Raw genomic sequence first — 11,223 nt, 5'->3', positions numbered from 1 at the left:
ACTTTGTAGTTGAATACTTTTTAATTTATTGAGGTTTTTTAATGGGCTATAATGTGGTTTATCTTCATAAATGTTCCATGCACAGTTGAGAAAAATGTGTGTTTTGCGTTTGTTGGGTGGAGTATTCTATAAATATAAATTAGGTCAAGTTGGTTGATGGTATTGTTCAAATCCACTACTTTCTTGCTGATTTTCTGCCTATTTATTCTATGAACTGTTAAGGGGGGTATTAAAATCTCTGATGGTTGTGTCTATACTTATCATTTTATTACTTTTCCTCATGCATTTTGAAGCTTTGTTATTAGGTACAAAAACATGTAGGTTTGCTATATCTTCTTCATTAACTAACCACATTATCAGTATTAAATTATCTCTTTAATCCCTGGTAATAGTCTTTGCTCTGAAGTCTACTTTGGCCTTCGTATAGCCACTTCAGCTTTCTTTTGACTAGTCTTGGCATGGTATATCTTTTCCCATCCTCTTACTTCTAACCTATTTACATTTTTACATTTAAAGTACATTTCTTGGCCAGCCATGGTGGCTCACACCTGTAATCCCAGCACTTTGGGAGACCGAGGCTGGTGGATCACCTGAGGTAAGGAGTTTGAGACGAGCCTGGCCAACACGGTGAAACCCCGTCTCTACTAAAAATACATAAACTAGCTGGGTGTGGTGGCGGGCACCAGTAATCCTAGCCATTCGCGAGACTGAGGCAGGAGAATCACTTGAACCTGGGAGGCAGAGGTTGCAGTGAGATCGTGCTATTGCACTCCAGCCTGGGCAACAAGAACAAAACTCCGTCTCCAAAAATAAGTAAATAAATAAAGTGCATTTCTTGTAAGCAAAATATAACCAAATTAAAAAAAAAAAACCAATCTGACAACCTGTCTTCTAAATCAGATAATTTAAATTTAATGTCATTCCTAATATGGTTGAGTCTCTTATCTTGTATTGTTTTCTACTCATTCCATCTGTCCTTTATTCTCCTTTACCTCTTTTTCTGTCTTCTTTTGGATTTACCCAGTATATTTTTATGATTCCATTTGATCTCTCTTGTTAGTTTAATAGCTGCAATCTTTTGGTTTATCTTAGTGGTGGCTTTAGGGTTTACAGTGTACATCTTTAACTGATCACAGCGTACCTTCAGGTAACAGTAGATCACATCATGTACAGTTTAAGAATCTGAGAATAGTAAACTTCTCCCCTTTTAGTCTTTAAGTTCTTATTGTCATCCATTTTACTTTTACATATATTATAAACTGCATATTACCTTTTTTTCTAAACAATTATCTTTTAGAGAAGTTTAAATAATAGTAAAGTATATATCCAGCTTGTTACTATTTCTGGTATATATCCAGCTTGTTACTATTTCTTGTTACTATTATCTTTTAGAGAAGTTTAAATAATAGTAAAGTATATATCCAGCTTGTTACTATTTCTGGTATAGATACACAATGCTACTATTTCTGGTGTAGAACATTTCTTTGTCTGGATCCAGATTTCCATCTGGTATTGTTATGGGATCCTTGGGGTGTTACTTCACCAGCCAGAAACCTCTGTGGCCAGTGGTGCCTTCGCCCAAGTTTTGCTTTGGACTGTTGGTCTCATTCCACCTACTCGGCCTGGCAGGCTGTGCTCAGTTCCCACTACCAGCCTGGACTGCATGTCTGCCAAGGGTGAGCGAGGCCCGGAGAAGCAAGGGGTGTGTGAGCAAGCATAGGGTTCGGCCACTGCACATATCCAGGTATGCCAGCTGAGGGGAGAGAGGTGGTGGGCAGGCAGCTTCAGGCACTGGCACAGGTGCCAGCTCCATGCAAGGCTGCAGCTAGACCAGGCATACCATAAGCAGCTTCCATGGCTGACACCAGGGAACATGGTAGCACCCAGAACCTTGGAGATGCCAGGAACCCACAGAGCCCTAAAGAGGGTGTCACAGCCCTGGCTTGGGGGAGTTCCTAGGTCTGGGCTCCCTGAAGAGATGCAGCTCTTCTCTCCTCTCTTCTCCTTGCCTGCAATGTGACAAACAAGGGGCGTGTTTCCGCGCTGTTTGCATTGCAGCTATTTTAGCTCCGCCATTCAGCAGGTCTCCAGTTCTTGTCCTGCGTCCAGGAAGAATGATATATGCAGACAAGTGGAAGGTGAACAAGATGAAGAGGAGCTTTATCGAATGATAGAACAGCTCAGAGGTGACCCGCAGTGGGTAGCTCCTCTCCATAGCCAGGGTGTCCTGATGAGTATTGAGCACTCAGCAGAGAGGGCAGCTCCTTTCTGCAGGTGGTTCATCCCGTTGGCTCTTCAGCTCTCAGCAGAGACGGTAGCTCCTCCCTGAAGACTGGTGGCCCTCCCCTCAGGCTTCAGCCCCTCCCCAGCTTGCAGGTGGGGCTTCACTGGGAACCTGCCCGCTTCCACCCAAGAGCCTGTTTGCCTCCAGTCGTTGTTCATGGCGCCCAGATTATTCATGCCAAGGAGTACCTGCAGGCCTGTGCCAGGCTGTCCTCAGCCCCACTTCAGCCTCCTTCCCGTGCTTGTCAGCCTCCAAAGTCTGAAGGGGGCCAAGGGGCTGGCATGTCAGCACTGCTCCAAGCATGTACACATGCGGCTGGGATGCGACAGTGCGGAGAGAGACAGTGCCGCAGGTTGTGATCTGTGACAGGAGCAGGTGCTAATAGTGAGGAGAACCCAGACAGCGGGAGCAGGCACTTCCTAGCCTGCAGGGACAGGGGGGCCTTCCTGGGCCCCCAAGAGTACAGAGATACCTGGGTCCACAGCTCCAGCTTGGGTGGCTGCAGCTGCACCTGGGAGGGCGGGGCTTCTGCCTACTACTGGCTCCCAAGAGCACAAGAGTGCCCTGGTCGCAGCCACAGCTTGGGTGGCTCCAGCTGCGCCCGGGAAGCTCCCACCCCACCAATTTTCTGCCTCCATAAAGCACGCAGCCCTGGCCACGCCTTTTGCCCTCATTTGCCCCTTAGTGGCAGCGGGCAAGGTGCGGACAGCTGGTGGCCTCAGTCAACTCAGCACAAACCCAATGCTTCTGGGGCCGCCCCATGAGTCCTGGCTGCACCATCGGCCCGCGGGCTCCTGAGACTCGGCAGAGAGTGAGGTTGAAGCTGCAGTGGAGGTTCCGGGCCTGCAGCGGGTCCTGCCCAGCCATGCAAGGGTCAGGGTGGTGCAGTCAGCTGCCTCAGGGATGTAGGGCACAGGGGACCCACCACCACCACTGCTGCTCCCGCAGCCGCTCCTGCCACCACCACTTGTGCCTCCCCACTGCAGCTGGCATAACAGTAGCTGCTCCAGATGGCCCACCGCTGCCATCAGTATCATTTTCCTGATGCCTGAAGGACATGCTTTAACTTTTCTTGTAGTGCAGGTCTGCAGGTAATAAAGTCGTTCAGCTTTTTCAAGTCTGAAAATTTCTTTATTTCTTCATCTGTTATTCTCTTTTTGATGACGGTTAAACCAATCCATTGAACTTTCAATTTCAATTATGATACTTTTCATTTCTACTTGGTACTTTTCCCAATCTGTTTGGTTATTTTCATACTCAAGTTATTTCAACTCCTTTGTTTCTTTAAGTGTAGAACACACTTTGTGCTGTCTTTGGTAACTTGACTGTCTTAAGTGTTTGCAGGCCTGCTTCTCCTGTCCATTGTTTCTGCTGGCTCTTGCCGATTTTACATTTGTGATTTTTTATTTTGAACTTATATTCCTTGAAACTATCTCAGAGTTCCTCTAAAGACAATCCATTTTGCATCTGTCAGTCACTTAGAAGGCATCAAAAAGCTGATATTGCTTTAAATTTGAAGCTTGACGCATTTTAGACCCCCCAGCTTGTGTGAAGAACCCAGTTAAAGGGCTGGTTTTATAGATACATAAAACTCTCAGGGGAGACGTTTTCTCTGAGGATACACAATGTTCCTCACTGTTCCTAGGGAAGCAGGGGCCAAGGGCAGCATACAGGGGAGGTGGACAGGTTTATTCATAGTTCACCCTTACACTAAGTCTGTCCTTTTGGATCTCACTTTATGATGTCTCCTCTTAGCCCCTCCCACTCGGGCAGGCCCTTGGCTTTGTCGGCTGTTCTGCTGCCCCTTTCCCACCTCAGGCTGTGAAAAACAGCAAAGTTTAATTTGACATTTGGCAAATATCTTAAGGGTGAAAAGTGGCATCAGTGCCTTAGTTACTTCTTTGGGTTTCACTTCCATTGTAAAACTTTTTTGGCTTTTTGGAACTCTTATTTTGTAGCTCATTGACACATTTTTAAAAGGTTCTTGAAATGTATTCCAGAAGCTTTAGTTGTTTTCAGCTGGTCCTTATCAGCCCTACTGTTGGAAATAAAATTCTTTCAACTTGTTCTTTAGCAATGTCCATATATCTCTCCCTGATCCTGAGGCAATAGGGTAAGAACACCACTTAGGAATCAGGCTGGCCTGAGATCAAGTCTCAGATCCACCAGCAGTGTGACATCAGTGCCTCAGTTTCTTTTTTTTTTTTTTTTTTTGAGACGGAGTTTGCTCTGTCACCCAGGCTGGAGTGCAGTGGCACGATCTCGGCTCACTGCAAGCTCCGTCTCCGGGTTCACGCCATTCTCCTGCCTCAACCTCCTGAGTAGCTGGGACTAAGAGTGCCTGCCACCACACCCAGCTAATTTTTTGTATTTTTAGTAGAGATGGGGTTTCACCGCGTTAGCCACGATGTTCCCTTTCTCCTGACCTCGTGATCTGCCCACCTCAGCCTCCCAAAGTGCTGGGATTACAGGCAAGAGCCACCGCGCCTGGCCGCCTCAGTTTCTTTATAGCGTTGGTGATATGGTTTGGCTCTGAGTCTCCAGCGAAATGTCATGTCTAACTGTAATTTCCAGTGTTGGAGGAGGAGCCTGGTGGAAAGTTATTGAATCATAGGGGTGGACATCCCCCTTGCTGTTCTTGTGATAGAGCTCTCATGAGATCTGGTTGTTTAAAACTGTGTAATAACTTCCCCTGCCCTCCTGCTGGCCATGTGAAGATGTGCTTCCTTCCCCTTCACCTTCCACCATGATTGTAAGTTTCCTGAGGTCTCCTCAGCCATGCTTCCTGTACAGCTTGTGGAACCATGAGCCAATTAAACCTTTTTTTCTTTATAAATTGCCCAGTCTCAAGTAGTTCTTTATAGCAATGTGAGAACAAACTAATACAGAAAATTGGTACCAGAGAAGTAGGGCATTGCTACAAAGATACCTGAAACTGTGGAAGCGACTTTGGAACTGGGTAATAGGCAGAGGTTGGAACAGTATGGAAGGCTTATAAGAAGACAGGAAGATGATGGCTGGGCATGATACCTTATGCCTGTAATCCCAGCACTTTGGGAGGGTGATGCAGGTGGATCATTTGAGGTCAGGGGTTCAAAGCCAGTCAGGCCAACATGGTGAAACTCTGTCTCTACTAAAAATACAAGAAAAAAAAAAATTAGGCAGACATCATGGTGCACGCCTGTAATCCCAGCTACTCAGGAAGCTGAGGTAGGAGGATAATTTGAATGCAGGAGGCAGAGGTTGCAGTGAGCCAAGACAGTGCCACTGCTCTCCAGCCTGGATAACAGAGTGAGACTCCATCTAAAGACAAAAACCAAAAACAGAAGACAAGAAGAAAAGTTTGGAACTTCCTAGAGACTTGTTGAATTGTTGTGACCGAGATGCTCATACAGTGATATGGACAGTGAAATGCAGGCTGAGGTGGTCTCAGATGGAGATGAGGAACTTACTGGGAACTGTAGCAAAGGGCACTCTGGCTGTGTCTTAGCAAAGGAGACTGGTGGCATTGTGCCCCTACTCTAGGAATCTGTGAAATGAGTCTTTAGAACTATATTTAGTTAACCATCGGCTAATTTCCAGATAAATAGTTCTGCAGAGGTCATATAAGGTACAAATAGCAGTAGATCAAGGGGGAGGATGATCTTGGGGACTCCTGAAATACACTGTAAATAACCCAGATACCCCCAATGAATAAATGGATATACAAAGTGTGGTATACATACATATGTACATACAATGGAACATTATTCAGTCATAAACAGGAATGAAGTACTGATACAGGCTACACAATGAATGAACCTCAAAAAACCTTAGAATCCTGCTAAGTGAAAGAACCCAGTCACAAAAGACCAGATATTGGATGACATATTTATATAAAATGTCCAGCATAGGCAAATCTAGAGACAGAAAGCAGATTAGTGGTTGTCAGGGGTTGAGGGAAGGAGGAAATGAGGAGGGATTAAGTGAATTAATGCGTGTTAACACCTTAAATTTGGGCAACTGCCCAATCACACAGACAGTGCAGTCTCATTCATGGGTTGCATGAAAAAACAAAGAGAAAAGCCAGTGCAGAAATACCAACATGTATGTTATTAAAAATATAAAACCTAAGTATACAGACAACGTTCCTTAATGAGCAGACTCAATATTATAATATTGAATTGTGCCAATTCAATATTATATTATATTATATATATTATATTCAATATTGTGCCAATTCACCTCCCACAATCTCTCAAAAGTTGCAAAGTAATGCGATGTAATGCAATTTTAATCCAAATGGCATGATTATATAAAGAAAAATTGATTGTAAAATTTATATGAAATAATAAAGGTGTGAGAATTGCAGGGAGAATTTTCAAACGGAAGATTATTGAAGAAGAAAGGAGTGTGAAGACCCTGCTCTATATGGTAGAAGTCAAAGACAGCTACCATCAATTCTTTCCCTTCCTCAACACACAGTCCTTATCAAGAGGTGAGGAATAACTCCCCTCCCCTTGAATCTGGTTGCCCTGCGACTTGCTCGATCCACAGAATATGACATAAATTCCATTCTGGGAATTCTAGGATTGGGTTTTTTGTTTGTTTGTTTGTTTGTTTTTTAGACAGAGTCTCGCTCTGTCACCAGGCTGGAGTGCAGTGGTGCAATCTCAGCTCACTGCAACCTCTGCCTCCCAGGTTCAAGAGATTCTCCTGTCTCAACCTCCCGAGTAGTTGAGACTATAAGTGCATGCCATCACACCCAACTAATTTTTGTATTTATTTATTTTTTATTAGAGATGGGTTTCACTATGTTGGCCAGGATGCTGTCGATCTCCTGACCTGGTGATCTGCCCACCTCGGCCTCCCAAAGTGCTGGGATTACAGGCATGAGTCATTGCGCCCGGCCTGATTTTATTATTTTTTTTTTAAAGAAACTGAAACTTCTACTTCAGTCTCTTGGAAGCCTTGCTCCTGGGAAGCTCTTCCTTGAACCTAGTTGCCATTCCATTCCACCAGGCCACATATGTCTTCTCCAGGCAACAGGCTACATGAATTGCCAGTCATGTAAGTGAGTTTCAGATGACTGTGGCCCCAGCTAACATTTGACTGTAGCACATGTGAGAGGCCCCATGCAGAACCACCTAGAACCATGGAGATCAACCACCCTGCAGAAGCATGAAGTTAAGCTTAGGGGTGGTTAATTACGCAAAAATAAGTAAACAGAGCACTCCACCAGGTATTAAACATTATTACAAAGATTACGTAATGAAAACAATACAGAACAGACCAGGGTTGACTACAAGATCAATGGGACAGGATAAAGTTACACATCCAATGGCCCCTGGTGACCACAGGGATTTGTCACAGATATCATCACTTAGAAGCCCTACAGCAGTTTCCCTGGTCACCTTCCAGTCACCTCTACACCTTGGCTCCTTTTAGCACTCCTCCCTGGCTTATCACTATATGGAATTACTTTATGTCTTTGTATTGTCTGTCACCTGCCACCATAATGTGAATTTCTAGACCTCCATAGCATCCAAAGCCCTAGAACAGTTCTTAGAACACAGAAGGTGCTTGACAAATATTTTCTGAAAGAAAAAGAAGATACTTCAATACCTCAGTTTATTAATGAGATGGGGCTACCATATGGCTGCCTGAACAAACACAGCTTGACATTCACTTTCTTGCTAATGACTGAAGTGTATTAACCTGTGTAATCACACAACTACCCTATGGGGTAGGTGCCCTTATTTCTCCATTTAGCAGATGAGGAAACTGAAGCACAGAGGGGCCAAGTATCTTGACCAAGGTCACACAGCTTTTAATTGCCAGAGCCAGGACTCAGATCCTCACAGGTCTGGCTCCAGAGCCCCCAATTTAACCTCGTAACCTATCTGCTTTACTGGGCTAAACCTTCACCACCTGGAACTCTCCAGGTGCTCGTAAGCGACTGCTGCCCAACTCCCATCACGAACTCGGAAGACCTGTCAATTTCTGAAATTTTCATATGGAAAAAGAAATTCAATAGAAAATTATATGGACAAAATACAACTCTGTGTTAATATTAGAAAATCCATAGTAACATGTAGAATGAGGAGGCTTCCTCAAGCCCAACTATACAGGTCAGATCGGTTGAAAAAATAAAACCAACAAATTTTTACATGCAATATTTGAAAATCAAAGGCTAATATCTTTAAATAAGCAAAGGTGTATTAATATTCCTTGACAAACAAACAGGAAGTGGGAAAATGGGCAACTGACACAAATCGATAATTAACTGTGAGGACATGGGTGGCGGAGTCTCTCCTAATCCTGTATTCTTGGAGATCTGGATGCCTGCCATTCGCCTATGGAAAGAACAGAGACGGTCATGGAAAACAGCATTTAATCTAGAAAGGGCCACAGTGAGGTCAAAGGGCGGTCTCAGGGCAGTCTTAAGAGCTTCCCATCCCCAAAGAACTGGCAAGGACTCTCAGGTGCTCGTAAGCGACTGCTGCCCAACTCCCATCACGAACTTGGAAGACCTGTCATTTTCTGAAATTTTCACAACTTCTAAGACACTAGTTATTGGGGAAAACTTCAAATTATTTAAATAATGAGAGGCGAGTAACAGTGCTAAACTCATGAATACTCTGTATTTAAAAACTCCACTGCCACTGGCGATCAGGGCACACAGCATCTCTACTATTGATGCCTGACGCTGACCATCCCCCAACCCGTCGGCCCACGGACCCCAGCCCCGACCCCACCTCCTCCCAGCATCTGACACAAGGATTCTCACCACACTCCCCAGAGACTCGCCTGCCCAGGGCCCCTCTCTAACCCCACATAGCTCAGGTCTCTGACCCAGAGACAGCATTACCGACCCCTCCTACTATCTATTTCCAGATTAGAGGCTCTGATCCCAGAGGCATTGTGTACAATAACTAGCTCTTACAACTACGTCCACTTCAGGAACCGCCCTGTGAGGTCAGAACTTTGAGGCCGCCCGGCCAGGGCTGCACATGCTCAGTGAGGCCGGCGCCCGCCAGTAATAAACATGGCTTCCTAAAGCCGCTCGGGCTCAAGAGCAACATGGAGGCCTGCACTTAATCGTTCCTCTCCGGGGGCGGCCATACTGAGGAGGCATCTCTTCCGTGCAGGCAGGCTGTCCTGGGGACCTCAGAGATTCTCTCCAGCGGCAGCGGAAAATGGGCAACGGGTGGATTCGGCTCCAGATTCCGGCAGGAGGGAGTTTGGGATCGAGATCTGGAAAAAAGCATTAGACTGGAAGGGGACACGATGGAGTCGGAGCCGCCGGCGAGGACAAAAACCTGCTGGGGAAGGCGCCGGTGGGAGGCAAGACGCCGACGGACTTTACCCGCGCACGCGTCGTAGCCGTCTCCGCGCACAGTGGTGGCCATCGCGGCTGGTGCCCAAGGTGTCGGCGTGTGCCCGGCGCTCCGCTGGGACCCGGGTCGCTCGCCGTGAGTCTCCGCTTCCCCAGCTGTACGGTTGGGACAAGAACAGTAACCCTCGCCAGTCAAGACAGGCCGGGGCTGTCGCGAGGGTCCACGCCTTAGAGCAGGCCCCTATCGTGTTCAGGGCCCTGAGATGGGGTCTGACTCAGTTCCTGCGGGGAAATTCTCCAGTGACCCAGTGAGTGCCCTTCAGTTAAAGACCACCAGGAGCATACTTGTAAAAAATATAATTACATTGCAGCAAGGAATGGGGTACTGTGGGTCTTCTCAGTGGGAGGAGTTAGAAACTATTGAACGATTTGGGCTTTAATTGGTTGATTTCCGATAGGGTCTCAGAAAGTGAAGATTTTAGATTGGATGCTGTCAGAAGTGGCATAAAGACCTTGTTTTTTATCTGCATTTAGACAACATAAGGTGCCCTTGTTTTTGTTTGCACTTATCACGGTCTCCGATTAACCTTCTGAAGTTGATATTATTCTGTGAGATTGTTTATATCCAACAGGAAAACAAAATGACCTGGCCATGAGCATCAGACCGGCGTGTAATAACATTAAGGCTTAACTGTGACCCAAATATTGACAGAATTGAAGTTAAAAATAGTTCTACAGCAATAGAGTCTTCAATACTCCATTTAAAATAATGCATAGAAGCTGGACATGGTGACTCATGCCTTTAATCTCAGCCACCTGGGAGGCTGCGGCAGGCGGATTGCTTGAAGCCAGGAGTTCGAGACCAGCCTGGGCCTTTTGGCCTGTCTCGGCTTTTAACGTGCCTTCCTCACTCAGCTTAATCATTTCTCACTTTTGGTTTTTAATAAGAGATGTGTGACTCTTATTAAACACATAGAGGCCTTTGTAGAGTTATTAATTGGCATAATTTCAACATTGCTGTGTCTCAGAAAACAGGGAGACCTGAGGAGACGGGGAGATGGAGGAAGGGCAGAACGATAGACCCATTGGAACACACGTATGTATCAATTAAGTTCATTGTCTTTTGGGGAGCATGGTTTGTGATGCCCCAAAACAATGACAATAGTAATATCAATGATCACTGATCACAGATCACCATAACAGATATAATAATAACAAAACATTTCAAATATTGCAAGAATTACAAAAATGTAACACAGAGATACAAAATAAGCACATGCTAGCAGAAAAGTGGCACTGGTAGACTTGCTTGATGCAGGGTTGTCACAAACCTTCAATCTGTAAAAAATGCAATATCTGAGAAGCATAATAAAGTGAAGTGCAATAAAACAAGGTAAGCTTGTGTATGTATGCATGCACACACCAGTACACATCCACCTATCCACACACAAATCTTTGTACAAACAAATCGTGTATTTTCAAATCCAAGAATACATTATTTGCACCTTGAAAACATCTGTCATCCTTGTAGTGTCCTTTTCTGTCTTTGTTATCAGGGTAATGCTGGCCTCATAAAAAATGTTTGGAAATGTTCCCTCCTCTTCAACTTTTGGAAGAGTTT

The 11,223-nt window shown here is 45.2% G+C and overlaps 1 protein-coding gene across 5 annotated transcripts in view; it reads right to left on the bottom strand.

Annotated features, from left to right (window-relative positions):
- The window catches only part of LOC105501504, a 28,243-nt gene extending 18,142 nt beyond the window's left edge, over positions 1-10,101 (bottom strand). For 2 of the 5 annotated variants that reach the window (XM_011927488.1, XM_011927490.1), the window contains exon 1: positions 9,633-10,101. In XM_011927488.1, coding sequence (XP_011782878.1) covers positions 9,633-9,675 — 43 coding nt within the window. In that variant the 5' untranslated portion in view covers positions 9,676-10,101. Of the gene's footprint in view, positions 1-6,603; positions 7,435-8,464; positions 8,662-9,390 lie in introns of those variants that run through there. The other 3 variants (XM_011927489.1, XM_011927492.1, XM_011927491.1) reach the window with 3 other exon arrangements.
- Positions 10,102-11,223: the final 1,122 nt, after the last annotated feature.

The sequence above is a fragment of the Colobus angolensis genome, unplaced genomic scaffold (genome assembly GCF_000951035.1).
Source record: "Colobus angolensis palliatus isolate OR3802 unplaced genomic scaffold, Cang.pa_1.0 Scaffold72, whole genome shotgun sequence".
NCBI lineage: Eukaryota > Metazoa > Chordata > Mammalia > Primates > Cercopithecidae > Colobus > Colobus angolensis.
The sequence above is the reverse complement of the archived record's forward strand: the minus strand, read 5'-3'. Positions and strand labels throughout refer to the sequence as shown.